Raw genomic sequence first — 17,117 nt, forward strand, 5'->3', positions numbered from 1 at the left:
AAAAAAAAAAAAAAAAAAAAAAAAAAAAAAAAAAAGACACAAGCTGTATAAATCTGCCTCAACAAACTACAAAATGATTGGGGGGAAAAAAAAAAATCCTATTATACGTGTTCAAAGGCAGACTAGTACAAGAAATCTGAATTTTGGAGTTTGTTATCATAAATAAAAGGAAAAGTTTGGAGTCCAGTATTTACTTCCAGCCTGAGAAACCTTCTCTCCTGCCCTTCCTGCCCCCCCTGAGATAGTCTCTGGGTGGAGGCATCTTCACCTGATGCGAGTGGTCATGCGACAGTTGCATCCACGCTGGAAATAATCTCCAAATCCTGCAACCTCCCACTGGACTGGCTCACGCTGAATACCAGGCTGAGGAGGTCCCACTGGGAAGTCCTAAAATACACCCTCCCACCTCCAGTGCGCAGTTTCCAGGACTGTAGTGGGCTCTGTATGTGCATGGAGAAGCACAGGCACTGGGTTTGATTGAGAGTTTGCTTGACTTGATCATTTTAAACTCTCCCTTTTCTTGATTCTAATCAGCTCTTTATATATCTCCTGGGATTCCCACAGCTTTCCAGCTATGATTGGAGTCAGAGGTAGGTCTGGAAGGATGCTGACCTGACAGCATCGTTATGCTAGAGTTAATATTTTGTTGCACATCTACAATAGGTGAGATAAGTAAATATTATTATCTCAAAATCAGATATAAGGAAGCTGAGATGCAAAGAGGTTAATAAGGCTCATGGAGCAAGGTGGTAGTAACTCAAGAAATAAAGCCGGCACTGTATTCCACATGACTTAACAACTAGTTAATGCTCCTTTTTCATCGGTGCGCTTCTGCTATTTTTGTGCAACCTTGATAGGAGGTGCATGAGTTACGAGAAGCAACGGAATGAGCGTTGGCCTGAAAGCCACATACTTACAGGTTTATTCTAAACTCTGGCAATGATTTGCTAGCTGACCTTGGAAAATTAACCTCCGGTTCCCCATTGTAAATATTAAGTTAGTGGATGTTGTAGGGTTGATCACATCTGAAATGTAAGCTCTCTACTAGAAAGGTGAAAGAGGAGATTTGTTCAAACAGTTCGGAGTTTTCTCCTAGCAGCTTCAAAACAGCGTCAACAATGAAAGCCACTTAAGGAAGCCAGCAGAAAGGGTGGGTTAGGCTAATCGCTAAACCTGCTGGTGCGTAGAGTGCCAGGGATTAAATCACCATGAACTTCAGCTCTGACACATCATGTACCCCATCTGTCTCTCACGCCTCTCCAGAAGTGAGAGCTCCTTTGCGCCTAGAAGAGAGGAAACAAGCAGATATCTTTGCCTTCCTTCATTTCCCCCATTGATGAGGAACGTCTTTAAAAGTTCAAGAGAAACCTGGGAAAGTAAAGTTAAAAAATAAATAGCACCAAGCCGGAATCTGGCCTATCGCTATGAATAATGCATCAGGAATCCAACCCTGCAGCTCTCTTAGAGCCGTTTCCACTCAGGCATCGCTCATTAGCTCATTAGTCACAGCAGCCTTATTTCTACTAATTGATTTTACTACAATTCCCTACAATGTATGGCCAAGATCCAACATGTCTCTGCCTGGCTTTAAAACCATTACACCGGCACAGCTTTGCAAGACACTTCAGCCCTCTCTCTCAAGCCTGTAAAGGTCAGGTGGTTCCTGGAACTGGGTTGTTGGAAGGTGCCCTGGGGGAAAGGGCATGTGTCCCCTCAATTTGAGAGGCCACAGGCTCAAAGCGCCCTGCTGAGCAGAGGGTTGTGACTCTCACACCTCGTGGCAGGTCGGTTTGCTATAGAGTGGAGCTGCAGATGGGTACGGGAAGCTTGGCAGCTCTCTCCACACCGGTTTCCACTTTGGTGTTGGACTGGGACATGAGGGATGGTGGTTAGTGCGGGACCTGAGGCAGACAGATCAGACCATACTGCAAGGTGTCGAGGGGTTTCTTTAACTCTTCTGCTCTTCTTCTATTCCCACCACACCTCACTTATAGCCCTCCCCTCTGCCCCAGACAGGAAGGTAGGGAACAAGATGATTTATTTTTATAAGGAGTCTTGTTCCTGCTATGTAACGATTCACTTGTTTTGTTGTTTGGGGTGGTTTTTTTTCAACTCTTTTTTTTTTTTTTTCCTTTGAATCCAATGCAAGTACCTCCTATCTCCAGGTTATTATTTAGATTAACCTCTGTGTAGCACTTAACACTTTCTAGGTGGGACCTTCATATTTATCACTTGCCTGGCCAGTGGCCAGCATATGGATACAGTGGTCCTGTGGGTGAATCTTATGAGTTAACTACTAAAGTGTGTTCTCCCTCTCTGTTCATCACGTGTATAAAAAGGATTGATCATATATTTATAACTAGTGGGAATTAGTCTTCCTTCCCTATCAAATTTTCCTTGTTTCCTTTTTTTTCTTTTTGCTTTCAAGCTGGTATCTTTTCCCTTCCCATCAACCCTGACTGAGGCAATAATCACTTGGTTTGAGATTATTTGCTCCATCCAGCTTTCCAAGGCATTGTTAATGATGCAGGAACGTAAATCACTTGCTCAGCTTAGCTGTCACCTGCTTTTAATTATCCCCTATGTTACTCCAAGACTTAATCCACTGAACATGAGATACTTTCCTATCTGAGTCACTTCTCATTGACCCAGAAGGGAAGAACAAGGACAACACATGTAAAACAGTAAATGACCTGACTGAAAGGAAGCAGCTTTGCCTCCAGGCCCTTTTCATCTCCCTCTAATACTGCAGTGCTTGGCATTGAGGCTGGAAATATCCACATGTCTTTGGCTGAGGACGGGTAGGAGTGTGTTCTCAGGTTCAGTCTGGCCAAACCAGTAGAAAACCTGTGTCCTGAAGATATCTCCACCGCCCAGGTGATGGGCTCAGCCTGTCTCCCACCCGCTACAAGAAACATCCCAGGTTTGCTTTCCAGATGCTTGATGATTTCAGGAGATGCTTCTGACCCAAAAGCTTCTGGCTCCCGGACCATTTCTCCCTGGTAAAGGTAAGGGAAGAAGCTCTCTGATGACATTTCCCAGCCAGATGAGCAGTTCGGCCTGTCCGATGGTTCTGGCAAATGGGCAAGGGAAGGTCCGTGGGAGACAAGACCAGCTCATGGGTATTGGTCACAAGGCAGAGGAGCGCAAAGACCCCCAGCCGCACCAGCAGCAGAATTCACACAAACCCCAAAATGGTTGAGCTTGGCAGGGACCTCTGGAGACTGACTAGTCCAATCCCTCTGCTCAGAGTAGAGTCACTACAGCAGGTTGCCCAGGGCTGTGCCCAGTTGGGTTTGAATATCGTCGAAGAAGGAAACTCCGCAAGCTCTCTGAGCAGGCTTTCCCAGCATTCAACCGCATTTATAGTAAAGAAAGATTTTTCTCATGTTTAAATGGAGTTTCCCGTTTCAGTTTGTGCCCGTTGCCTCTTGTCCTGGCACCGGGCACCACTGAAAAGGGCCTGGCTCCATCCTCTTTGCACCTTCCCTTCAGCTATTTATAGACATCGATAAAATCCTCCCTGAGCCTTGTTTTCCACACTGAGAAGTCCTCGATCTCTCAGCCCCACCTCAGAGGAGAGATGCTCCGGTCCCTTCACCATCCTCATGGCCCTTTGTTGGACCCTCTCCAACATGTCCATGTATCTCCTGTGCTAGGAAGCATAGAAGTGGACACAGGACTCCACACGTGGCCTCACAAGTGCCGAGTAGAGGGGAAGAATCACCTCCCTTGACCTGGTGGCAACGCTCTGCCTAACACAGCCCAGAAGGCTGGTGGTGGTCTTCTTTGCCACCAAGGGACATTGTTGTTTCATGTGCAATCTGATGTCCACCATGACCTTCAGTTTCTTCTCTGCAAAGCTGCTTTCTATCCTACTCAGCTCACAGTCTGTCCCAGCGCCTGGGGTTATTCCTTCCCAGATGCAAGACTTTGCATTTTCGTTTGTCGAATTTCCCGAGGTTCTCCTTTGTTCATTTGTCCAACCTGCTCAGGTCCCTCTGAATGGCAGCACACCCATCTGGTATATCAGCCACTCCTAGTTGTGTATCATCTGCAAACCTGGTGTGGGTGAGCTCCACCACATCATCAAGGTCATTAATAAAGATGATGGACAGTGTGGACCCCAACACTGCGTCCTGCAGTACCCCGCCAGTGACTTGACTCCAACTGGAGGCCACTGGTCCCAGTCACTCCACCAGTTTTCAGACCACCACACTGTCCACTTAACAGCCCATAATTTGTCAGCTCATCTATGAGGATGTTGTGGGAGACAGTGTTGAAAGCCTTAATACGGTAGAGATAAACAGCAGCCACTTCTCCCAACATCATCCACCAAGCAAGTCACCTCATCGCTGAGGGCTATCAGGCTGGTGAGACATAACTTCCCCTTCGTGAATCCATGCTGACTCCAGGGTTGTGATGCTGCTTTTTGCCTTGTTTCCCTCTCTCAAGATCTTGAACTTTACCACCTCATGGTCACTGCAGCCAGTGCTGGCCCCTACTTTCACATTCTCAACAAGTTCTTCCTTGTTCTCTGAGAGACCTGGTCTAGTGGAAGGTGTCCCTGCCCATGGTAGGGAGTTTGGAACTTGATGGTCTTTAAAGTCCCTTCCAACCCAACCCATTCTACGATTTGCAAACATGAGGTCCACCAGAGCACCTCTCCTTGTTGATTTCTCAGTCACTTGTCTCAGGAAGTTGTCACCAGTTCACTCCACAAGCCTCGTAGATAGCTAGTGCCCTACTGTGTTGTTCCTCCAGCAGATATTGGGTGGTAAAAGTCCACCATGAGGATGAGGACTTGCAAATGGGAGGCTTGTTCCAGTTGTCAGGTACTTCTTTCTGATCAGGTGGTCTGTATCGGGACACCCGCTGCCTCACCTATGCTGCTCTGCCTGCTCATCCCGGCCCGTAAGGTCTCAGCTGACTCCTCATCCCTAGGCAGAGCTTCATGCGCTCCAGCTTTTCTCTCACATACAAAGCAACTCCTCTTCCTCACCTTTCTGACTTGCTCTTCCTGAACAGTCTGTATCCAGCCATGGTAGCACTCAATGATGTGACCTAGCCCACCATGTCCCTGTGATCCCAAGCTTTCACGGGGTTAGGCCAGGGACTTGACCACAGGTAATATGAGGAGTTATGAGAGAGTTGGGTTTGTTCAGCCTGGAAACTCTCTGAGAAGAGAGGGCTCATGGGGTCTGACAGCATCTGACATACGAAATGGTCACAGAGAAGGCTGAGCTGGACTCTCCTTGAGGGCGTCCATTGACCACAAGTTGCAGGAAGGGAAATTCTGGTCAGCTATAACAAAAATTATGTCTCCCTCTGAGTGTTCAAAAACTGGAACAGGAGACCAGAAAGACTGTGGTGTCTCCATGCTTGGGATGTAGTGAAAAACATGCTGAGCTAACGCACTTCCCCTCATCTCCAGGTTCCAGGTGGGCTTCTTTCTGCATCACGTCCCTTAGTAGAAGGCGCTTGTGGTGCTCATATGTCACCACACCCATCCCAGGACACCCTACTGAGACTGCTGTGGCAGATCTGGGGCTTGACGCTGCCACCTTCCGACAAGAGAAGAAAATGCAAATACCCGGTCCCAGCCCATTTCCCAAGGAAGGAAGGCAGGAATTTTTAGGTTTTAATTTTCACTGTTTCCAAAATTCGGCTTTTGTAATCATTTTGTTCCAACCAGATTTAGGATGAGATGGTTTCCCGCGAAAATAAAAATAAAAAATAAAAAAAAAAAGATAAAAGTTCAGTCTATCTAACTTGACTTGAACAGACCATGAGGTGAATTCCACCATGAGTAGCTACACCTTGCCCTTAGAAAGAACCTGAGCACTGCAACGTGCTCACACACAAGATGCCACCCAGCCATATCTATCGAGTGCTCGTATCTGGTTTTTATCATCTTTCCTCTAACAGTTTGGACTGTGATTCTAGATGGGCGCTGCTCCTGGAACTGGCAGGTTTAACTGGTCGGAGCTCAGGAAGGGGTCCTGGTGTGAAACTCAGGCTCTCACGCGAGAACAGGTGATTGTATCCCCGCAATTTTAGCAATGAGAAGACAGAATGGGAGCCAGGAGCACCTGGTGCTCGGGGACGACAACGTGACATTGCTCTCTCGGTGGTGCAGAAATGACAAGAATCCGTGTGAAATGCAAACACACCCAGTTGCTCTTTGTGTTAATTGGCATGGAGGAGAGCAAGGCACGCTACTCACACCTCTTCTCCCATGAGTTTGATGCTCTCTGCTACATTTTAGTGGTGCTGGATTAACTCTTTCTACACAAAGGACAAGAGTTATTAACTCGGTGGCAGCTCGGATGGTGAAGTATCCCCCATGTCACAGGAGGGGCCAGAGCGCCAAACCCAGCGGAGACCAAGGTACCTTGTGAATCATTTTAAATCTCTTTTTCTTGGGAGATGATAAGCAGCAAGATTGGAACACGTGCCCACAGCCATGCAAAGCATCTCCTGTCTTTCCAGCCTCCTCCCATCTCAGCTGCTGCTCAGGTCAGCAGTGCAGCCTGGAGGTGCCATCTCCCCCCCTTGCCCCCCATGGCCTCTCACGTTGACCTCAATACCCCCGGACTGCGGATGAGAGGAACCAGGAGGAAACAAAGTGGAGAGGGTTAGCACTGGCAGGAAGGTGGAGCTCTTGATTCAGTCTTTTTTTTTTTCTTTTATTTTTTTCTTCCTTTAGCACCACTCAAATTTTCACTTGCTAACTATCTACCTACACACTTTTCTTGACTCCTCCACGTCAAAACTAGCAAATTAACCCATTTTTTTGGAGACTCCCCTCTAGCCCCAGCGTTATTTCTTCCTCCAACGCCTGTGTTTGCCATGACTAGAGCGGATGCATGTCCAGAGGGACAGTAAAGGGCAGGGATGGGGAAGCTGGAATTCTGCTTCAGACCCATTTGCTAAGCACATGGTGTCTCATACCCCGAGTCTATCAGCGTGACCTTTGGATGCCAGCGAGAAATGTCTGCAGAGCCAACTGAAACAGAAACACTGGCAACAGCCCGTGTTGTATAGTTTCCAGAAATACATTCAGGCATCCGGTATTACTACATTTCTTAACAAGGCTCACCTGGAAATATCGGCCTTAACGAAGGAAGCGGTTCTGTCACCTGTGTCCAAACGTTAATGGTGTCCCCTCTTAGAGGTGGAGAAGTGGCACCGTTTCCCTGAACTTTCTGAAGGTCTGAAATGTGGGAGAGCCCATCCTGGGCCTGCTTGGAGACGGACAGGTCCCCACGGAGCAGCAGGAGCAGCCACATGGGCGGCAACGTGAGAAGAAAGGATGGGAACACCAGGCAGGAGGGAAGTACAGCCTCTTGGGGACAGATTTCTTCCGTGACCACCTGCTGTGCAACATCCTCCAGTCCCCAAAATACTCCCTGTCACTATTGGTGCCCTCCCATCTCCAAAACCACTTATAAGCGAGGCTGAAAAATACAGATAGCAAAGAGGGAGAGCAGTGGAGAAGACCCTTTCCCAGGAAGGAGATAGTCCAGGCTGGGGTTATCCAGAAAAAAAGGAAATATATTTTTATGTCTTTGTTGCAAACAGCCTGTGGCTGTTCCTAAGAAACTCCCGAGAGCCCATTGCTGTTATTCTGCATTTGTCTTACATTCCCCAGGGAGCATAATCTCCTTCTCCCACGGGATCCAACTGGGCTCCCGAAAATAATAACGCTTTAAACAAAAATTAGAATGACACATCTTTGCAAAGCAGCATGAATGCTCCCCGGTTTAGGAAAGGAAGGGAGGGGAGGAGGGGGGGAGTCTCCAGAGCAACCAGCCCCATATCTGTGTGTCCTTGCGTGCATCTGTCCACAGGCAGGAGAAGGGGCCAGAGCAGACCCTGCAGCCCCGGGGATCTCGGGAAGAGGAGCAGCTGCCCACAGACACCCACACAAGGGGCCATTATGTGCCCAAAATAGCTGCCCTCTCCAACAAGGGCGAGCACAGGCTCAAAGGACAAATCCCATCTCCATTCCCAGTAGGGTCACGGGCAAGTCAACAATATTTATGAGCACGACTATTGAAGGCAAAGACAATCCCCGGGTCTTTATCCATCACCAGGAAGAGACTTCAATGGACTTGAGACAGCATGTAAGGATTTATCCCTCCGTGCAGCGTATAGGCTCAGCCTCGTGTCTGTCCTCCTTTTGACCCGCCTGCAACCCCCAGCCCCGGGCGTTGAATCCAACCCAAGCACTTTCTTTTCACACAAAGCAAGGGGTAACAGCTGTAATACCTGCAGAACCATCCAAAAATTTTGTTCCGGGTGTACTTTTTTTTTTTTTATTAATTCCATATATATTATTATTAGAGTATAAGAAACAATATGCAACATACACTACACTTCTACGTATGTTAATATATTTAAAGGAATCAATGCTTCTTTATTCTGCTTATTCTGTTACAATAAAGGTAACACACAGTTACAAATCTCACATATATGTATTAGTAAAATCAACATTTCGGTGTGACCATCTCAGTGAAATGAGATCAACCAACAAAGCTGAAATAAAATGTGTCAATATATTTTTCCGCAACACTTTATTGGCCTTGTTATATTTTCATGAAGTGTTTCAGTTGGGATGAAATGGTAGCGTTTGGGCTGGGAAAAAAAAAAAAAAAAAAAAAAAAAAAAAAGTGTTCCCTCAGAAAGCGTTGGACCTGGCAAGCCTGTTAAGCCTTCCATTTCTCAATTCACACGATCAGAGTTGGACAACTTAAAACATTCGATCAGCCTCTGATGTTTCTGATTCTCTGCTTTGCATGCAATTCTCTGGTTAAAGGTAGCTCGCCCTTGGCTCCCTGCTCCCAATTTCACGTGTTTAAGGGTTCCTCCTTGACTTGGTAGATCAGGGCTTCGAAGAATCTCTACCAAGTCTGGCAAAAGCCAGTAGATGGCAGGACCGACCCAGGGCTTTGCTTCCCTGGGCAACATGGATGCTCCCAAAATGCAAAATTGTGTGTTTCTATCCTCAGTCCAGTTTGATAGCCTCAGACAGAAGCTTGCCAGGGGCAAAATAACTCCTCCAGGGTCAAGGAAGGATTCAGAGTCATCTTCATGTCAAACAGCCGAGACCCGCAGGACCTCACCGCTGAGGATGACAGTGAAAGCACAGCCCAGATTCAGGGCGCAAAAGCATCGGGATCTCAGGAGCCCTAAACCGCCAAGCATCCAGATGTGCCCCACATCTGCCTTTCCCAGAGACAGGAGACCTCATTCCAGCACGGAGGCACAGCCACCCAGGTTCCTACAGGGGTGGTGGGACCCAGCCTCCTTCAGAGCAAACAGGGTCCCTGGGAGACAAGTCATTTCAAATAACCCATAGCTTGAGTAAATTAACACCAAGCAAGGACATCCTTTGAGTAACAATGTGGATCCTTTGAGTAATGATTAAGCAACTAGCCTTATCCATTCTGGCTGTTTGTGCAAGGAAGTCCCATCAGATGTGTTTTCCAAGAGGAGAAATTTTGCCCTTTTTTAAAAAAAAAAAATATCTCAAAAACAGATGGAAGAACCGTGTTTATTTTTAAGTCCTCCTTTTTGGCAAACGGCAAACCCAGCGAACCTGGGTGGAAAGGGCTGGTGCCACAGTAAGCTTTGAGCACATAAAGACAGTACACAAAAACGAGAGCCCTTGCGACGTTAGCTGTAGTGGTAGACAGCAGCAGCTGCCGTTGAAATACAGCCATGACCAGGATGGAAGCACAGAAACCATTTTCCCATTAGCATGCTCCAAAATGGGCAGGTATTTGTCTTAAGGTCTTCTTATTTTCCAATGAAAACCATTTCGGGATATTTTATGCTTGTATGAAGTAAAGCTGCCTCCCCTTGTAATCTCTCGACTTGTCAGAAAAGGTGAAGATTGGAGTTTTTTGCTAAGATTTCCATCTCTAATTCCACAGTAAACGCACTCAAAGCACTTAACGGCTGTCCCACCGTGACCCTCAAGTTCCAAATCAGGTGTTTGGTTTAACAAGCCACCAGTTGTAATGCTCTATAATAAATTCTGGTTCTTGCTATTTATTTTCTTCTTATCATTAATGTTTTTAATTACAACAGCTGTATATTTTCAAACCTTTCACTCCTGGGCTTTACGACAGCTGAGGTTCTGACATGATTTCTGGCGCTGGGGATCTGAGGGGTAAATAAAAATAATCTATAGTCGGGCCAGAAATTGTGGGGAGTTGGCAGAACTGATCATAAAATGCTTGGGATTAAACTGCGGAATAACATCTCTTGCATTTGACAAGCTGTCATCCCCTCCCTCTCTCTCAAAAATACATATATCTATCAAAGAGATCTTTGCTGCGCGTTCGAAAGGAAAAAACTGCAAATATCTCTTCTTCCATATACTAAGCATAAAGGAATATAGCGCATGAGGAGGAGAGACAAAAAGAGAGCGAAGAGGAAAAAAAAAACAAAAAACACAACATCTCCATATGCAATCTATTCATCGTCTCTAGGCTCGAGAACACGTGAGAACTGACCTTCAGATCTGTCCCATGGCAATACCATTAATATAACTTGTTATTTGTATAGGGTAAGCAGCCTGCTGAATACTCTTCCCGCCAGCCCTTGCTCCCTTGCATACACGAGTTCTTGGCACGAGCAAACTCTGAAATGCCAAGATAGGAAGGAGATGGCCATTGGAGGAGGCCACCAGGTCTCATAACCCTGCTCGGAACTTTAGCCCAAGGCGTTGTCCAGTGTGACACCCTCGAGAGCCTCGCGAAGGCAGGAAGGGGGCATTAGGACACAGCTATGCTGATGGCTTTTAAGTTTAGCTCTTTGCTCACAGCAGAGGTGGTGTAATAGAGTCCAAAACCAAGGTAACTTTTACCAGGTGGCTAGGAAAAAAAAAAAAGAGTTACAGCCCCATTACTTGCAAGGTAGAATACTCTGCGTGCTGCCTTGGTCTCCTACAGCATCTACTCACGGCAAGCGGTGAGGAAAAAATTAACCCTGCGAACAAGATTTCTAACCCTCTTGGGAGGAAGGCTCAGGCACAGGGGATATTTACCCCATTTCCAGTAAATTTTTTTTTGCCGATTTTCCCTGTGCTACATGTGCATAGCAGAGGGTTGTGGCACACCTCGAGCCCTGTGGTCCCGGCAGGTGAGGGAGGATGCATTAACCAGAGGAAGGCACATCTGAGGACCAACGAGACAAGCGATGCGTTCTTACCAAACTCATCACCTAATTGCGGGTCACACGGCAATGACCGGTCCCTCCTGATGTAAAGGCTGTCATTAGCATCTGCGTCATTTTAATTAAAAGATGGGGAGAAGGAGAAGAAAAGAAACACCATGTAACAACTTTTGTTGCAAATATTTCTCTATACATCTGCGAACTATCTTTCAAAATAAGCCATTTATCACTCATTTAAGTGGGGACAGAGGTATAATTGAACAGTACATGCAGCTTGAGGGACTTTTTGTTTGTTTTTTTGACACAAAAGAGAACCAGGTATGGGGAGGGCATGGCTAAAGAGTGCTGATGCTACACTCGATTTTCACTGCTAGAGGAAAAAACCAGCCCAGTGCACCTCTGATCAATCAGTGGAAGTGACAGCAAGCTTTCGCCTGGCAGTTTAAGGCTCAATTTTGGATTGTTTTGTGTCTAGCAGGTCCACAGGTAGGCAAAAGCCGGTAGGAAACCAGCACGATGCAGAGCTGGCAGAAGGACACATCTCCCATGGGACGGCTGAGAACTTCCAGGAACGAAGCTGCCGAAAGACCCGGGAAGATCCCGGGATCTGAGGGACAGCAGGAGTGGCAGGTTTGGTGGGGAAGTCACCTGCTGCAGTCCACGTGCACCAACAGCCAGGGATTGCAGGTTGAACCTAAAGATCTGTGCATCGATATCTTTGCCTCTGACTTCACTACATGTTGCAAACAGACCCGTTGCCCTGGATCATTTAGGTCGATGTTATTGTCTATCACCATCACAAGTCCAAAGTGGGGAAATCGAGGCACCAAGTCTTTATAACACGCAGACTAATTTTTAGAGCTCCTGTTCCCAGTGCGCTTGCTCCGTTAGGAGTAACAGGGTTGACTCAGACCCCAATAAGTGGCATTTTTCATTAAAATGCACCTGGAAAAGGCAATTCTCAAGAGGTGAAACGAGCTGGCCCAGGGGTGTTTATCAGAAAGGACAGCAACAGGGAGAAGATGGACTTGATGCTGAGAGGTGAACTGGAAGGAATGACGAGATGAAGCACTCAAAAGCTCCTTGAGAGGGGAAGAGGCCCTCGTGCCAGGCATAATATTTGGGTTTTCCAGAAGAGCGTTTCTAATCTCTCTCTCTGGAGCAAGGAAACACACACAGCACACGTCCCATCTCAGGTAACAACAGGAGCATGTTTATTCAGGTCTGGCACTTACAGAGCTTGGAAGGACAAGGTACACGTCATTTGTTTTCCAGAAAAGTCAGCCCAGGATCAGAAGAAACGAAAGGATTTTATAAAAAGAGACTGCAGCTGCAAGGGGCCGGGAATGTGTCTCTCTTCGGGTCATGCATTCCCGATGTCCGGGCAACCCACGCGCCGGAGCACGCCGGTGCCAGGCACCTCCGGAGGCGAGAGGCAGGAACGTCTGAACGCTTGACCGGGTGGTGTCTGGGGTTAATCGGTTCTCGGCGAGTCCCAGCCTTGTTTTAACCAACGTTAGAAATGAAGGGGGAGGGGGGATAATTAGGTATAAAAGCAGAAACCCTTCCAAAACAATCCAACCTTTGCCAAGGAGGTGTGAGAGTGCAGTGGGGTATGTCCACAGAAGGAGGACAACAGCTTGGCCAAACCACCCAGGTCTCCAATGCTGGAAGAGCATAAAGTCTGGGAAACAACCACCTTGGAAGCCTGCTGAGAAGTAGAGGATCTCCTTGCAGACAGCGACAGAGAAGATATTGGCTAATGAGACCCGCGACGGCCCATGGAAGACGCCTCTTCCTCGGCCACCCCCCTCATTCACGAGCCCTGAGGACGTAGATGAAGCTAACGAGGACCCCCAAGGCCAGGACCGTGTAGCTGGCTTTCACGCTGCTGGAACCACTGATGTTGCAGAGGAAGGAGTCGCAGCAGTAAACGGAGGCAGCCGCTATGCCAAGGTTAATCCCAGCGCTGGGGCAAATGGGGGAGCATCCTTTGGAGATGGACTGGCCAGACTTCCCGCCTGAAATTAGGTTGGGGCAGGGGGAAAGGAAGGGGAAAAAAAAAAATAAGCAAAAGGAAACAATTTAGAATGTTTCTCGGCTTTCTGATCACTTGTTCTGCAAAGGAAATAACAGTTCTGAAATAGCCCAAGTGTCACAAGCGGCACAGGGAAAGGATGAAGTGCTTCTCAGCGTCAGGCTACGACAGTAATCTCAGCCAGCCCACCCCGTTTCAAGGAACGCCCGAGATAACCTCCCACACGTACCGTAGAGAACATGCAACACCCCAGGGACGCCCCTTCCAGGCTGTCGGCCAAGTTTGGCCGCAACGGCTCCAGTGAAAAAACAACTCAAAAAAAAAAAAAAAAATCCCACTTGAAGCTTGACCCTGGGACTCCTCAAACGAGACAGGGAGCACGGGGTGTATGGAGCAGCGGGGTGAGCAAATTCTGCATTTCATTGAGGCCGCGAGAGGCGCAGCAGCAGGAAATAGGAAACGCTAACATGGTGCTAAGACAACAGGTTTAGAAAAGCTCCCAAGTTCCATGTGTGCACGCAGGACCCACCCACATCGCAGACCCCGCACCTCGGGCGTGCAACACCCCTCCCTCCTGCAAGGGAGGGCACGGGGAGCCAAGCTGGACTCTGCAATAGTGCCAGGAGACAGGCCAGAGCCAGGGAGCACCGACTGCACCACATCCTTCCTGACATGTAGGGAGGCAACTTCCACATCTCCCTTCCTGGCAACCCCGCCTCGTCCACAGACAGCAAAGAAGCAATGGTGGGACTCGGGGCGGGGGGGTGAACGACCTGAACAGAGAGTGAAAGCAGGAAGGGCAACCCTGGAGCTTCCTACAGAGGAAGCCTGCAGCATCCTCCACACTTTCATTTATTCATCAACAACCTCCCCGCCCCCAGCACGAAATTCCCTTCGGACTCCCGGCATTGGTGCAGGCACGTGGGCTTTAACGTGACTCCGTCTGGCAGCGTGTCCCTTCTAAAAATTCCCTTGGGATGGTCTGACACTCAGCTGCTAAGCAGAACTTCCCCATTTTTCCAGCCAAAGGAAGAAAAAACCTTCCTGCAGCTCAGCAGGTGACCCGGGAGAGCAGCCAAGAGGGGCAGAACATCCCGTCACCACTCACCGATTCCCACTCCGACGTATGTTGTCACACAGTGGTTTTCATTCTCCCCACACCTGACAGGCTTCAGGCAGGCCCAGTTGGAGGACGCATCCGAGCACGAAAAGCAGATGAGCGTGTGGGCTGCAAGAGAAAGGCACACCTTGGTTAGGGGCTGGTGGGAAGACCTCCTCATGTGGTGGTCCCCACCTCTGACACAGGGCACACACCCTATCTGGTCACAGTCACACTTGCTGTTTCAGCTGTGATAGTTTCTTTTTTTTTTTTCCAAAAAATGGCCAAGTGAAGGGTTCAAGCATAAGGGATACATTTCACACTCTTAGCAGCATCAATTTAGGCGTTGGGATGGGCTGTCCAGGGCAGGGGGGGAGTCCCCATCCCTGGAGGGGTTGAAGAGTCGGATCGACTTAGCGCTGAGGGATCTGGGGGAGTTGGGAACTGTTATGATGGGTTGATGGTTGGACTGGATGGTCTTCAAGGTCTTTTCCAACCAAGACGATTCTGTGGTTCTGTGAACTGCCACCTAACGCCTCCACACCAGCACAGGCCAGCCTGGTGCCTTACAGCATGTCCCTGTTTGCACCACGAGTGGGTTCAAGCTACAACTGCCCACTTGAAACTAAACAATGGAGGCAAGTTCAGGCCTGCAACCTGGAACCTGAGATCTGGGCTTATTCATCTCAGCTACCATGGACACTGATGGGAAATGCTCCAGGCGTGACCATAGGTTTGAGTTTTCCATGACCTGCCTTTGGCAGCAGGGCACAACGCTGAGGCTACGATCGATGTAGCGCACGTGGTGGAAATGATTTCTCAGCTACAGAGAGCCCAGAATTGCAGCAAGACCTGCAAGGACTTGCACTGTCCAGCTACCCAGGGAGTTGTAGCACATAAAGGCAGCATTCACAACCAAACTTTTTAATTTGGAGCAGGTGGATAGCAAAAAAAAAAAAAAGCATGCCTTCCTCCATGGCAGGTCCCCTAACATGTTTTCTCCTACATCAGCAGGATGGACTGCATCAGCCAGCTCCCATCCCTCATCCTTCAAATCTGCCCAAGAAAGAGAAAAAGATTGGAAAATAGCATTCAGTGGTGGGAAATGGTTGCAGAAACAGCCTGGACCGGTGACTCAGCAGGGACATATGCACTTTGCAGTGGACGGATGCCTCTGTATTTTACATACAGGCACATCACATCTGCACTGCAATCGCTGACCTACATACACAGACAGACCGGGTCTGCTCCCGATGTTTCACGGGCTCTGATTTTGGAGCCCTTGCACAGCAAGTCCTTCCATGAGGCACTGCTCTTCTCTTCTGTGTTTACAGGATGCAAACACAGGGGGCCGATTCAGGATGGGAAGTGCAAGGCAGCATCATTCCTGCTCCTACCTCTTTCAGCCCCACTACAAACAGATTATCCTAAGGAGGTGAAGTTGGGGAAGCCCTAGGAGAGCTCGCTGAGGCTCAGCAGTCCCCCGTCACGGAGTATTCTGAAGAATAAATTGGACAAATATTGGTCAGCAGCTGTCCCACTCTGCCGTGGGTCTGTGTGACCTCTTCTCGATCCTGTTTCTCTCAGGAAGATAAAAGCTTTTTACGAGAAAATTGGGGGAAAAAAAAAAAACAACAAAAAAAACAGTTGTTCTCAGAGGAATGACTTTTGAGCAGCCACAGCCAAGGGAGGGAAAGAAAACAAAAACGTAATCTCAAAGAAGCAGATTAAAGCGGGTTAGTTGGGGATCCTGAATGTCACCATCAGGGCAGCCAAAGGACTCTCTGCTTTGGAGACAAAGCCAACACCGCAACCTCCTAAGCAAGAACTTCCTGGACTGTCTCACACATCCCCCAACAACCATCAGTCTGCCAAGGATCCTTGCAACAGAACCGGGTTACCTGAGCCTGCCAACGCGGCAGCCACAACCTACACACAGGATTACAGGGCCACCAGTTGAGTCAAAAGCCCCAGGAGAGATCCATCAGAGGATCTAGGCGAGTGGGAGGAGGATGGAGCCAGGTGCTGAGTGGACAGCCTGTCACTGTCCCTTGCTGAGCCCTCAAGAGCGTTTCCATGGGTTGGTCAAAACTCAAGTCTAGGACCTCTGAGTGAAACCCTCGTCCTCAGCATGTTCCTGCTCTCCAGTCTCAGGTGACCTGTCCCAAAACCTTCTCCTTGCAACCACTCCGAGAGCAAACTGAGGAGGCAAATTGACTCATCCCATTTCACAGGAGCTGCCTGCAACCAGGAATGAAGTGGATTATAGGCTTCCTGTGGGCATTACGGCAGAACATATGTCCTCATATGTGTTTGCTCATTACGCTGAACAGACAATTCGAGTGGTGCAGTGCTGCTATTCATTAAGGCTTAGAGGTTCCAGATACAAACACACCAGAAATATTTGTACATGCACATAAAAATGCCTTTAGGCATAAAATTCTCTGCCACGTGACTAAATCTACGCTCCTACCACAGCATCTCCTACTTGGCCCGATGTTTTTTTCTTTGTCACACCTACCTATTACCCTTGTTTTAATACAGACAAAATCTTTCCAGGAGAGGCGAGTCTTTCGACGTAGTTCAAGAGAGGAAATACTCAATCATAACTAGTGCCACTTTCTGCCCCAGCTAAAGAGATAAGTAAATAACCCACTGCAGAGTTAAGAGAGCAAGCAGGCTGAGTGTTTTAGACAAAAGGCACAAGAGGGGTGGTAGAATTATTTTACACAGCTGGAGACAGGGCAAAGAGTTGGAGCTCAAGGCTACAAAAAAAAAAAAAAAAAAAAAAAG

At 48.1% G+C, this 17,117-nt stretch overlaps 1 protein-coding gene across 1 annotated transcript in view; it reads right to left on the reverse strand.

Moving 5' to 3' along the window:
* Positions 1 to 12,377: 12,377 nt before the first annotated feature.
* The window catches only part of LOC113476197 (lymphocyte antigen 6E), a 20,758-nt gene continuing 16,018 nt past the window's right edge, over positions 12,378 to 17,117 (reverse strand). Inside the window, exons 2-3 of the mRNA XM_026841532.1 lie at positions 14,334 to 14,453; positions 12,378 to 13,208 (exon numbers count right to left, since the gene is read on the reverse strand). Of these exons, the coding sequence (XP_026697333.1) occupies positions 13,000 to 13,208; positions 14,334 to 14,453 (329 nt within the window). The 3' untranslated portion in view covers positions 12,378 to 12,999. The remainder of the gene's footprint in view (positions 13,209 to 14,333; positions 14,454 to 17,117) is intronic.

Source organism: Athene cunicularia (genome assembly GCF_003259725.1).
Source record: "Athene cunicularia isolate RWA chromosome 2 unlocalized genomic scaffold, athCun1 chr2_part1, whole genome shotgun sequence".
Classification (NCBI taxonomy): domain Eukaryota; kingdom Metazoa; phylum Chordata; class Aves; order Strigiformes; family Strigidae; genus Athene; species Athene cunicularia.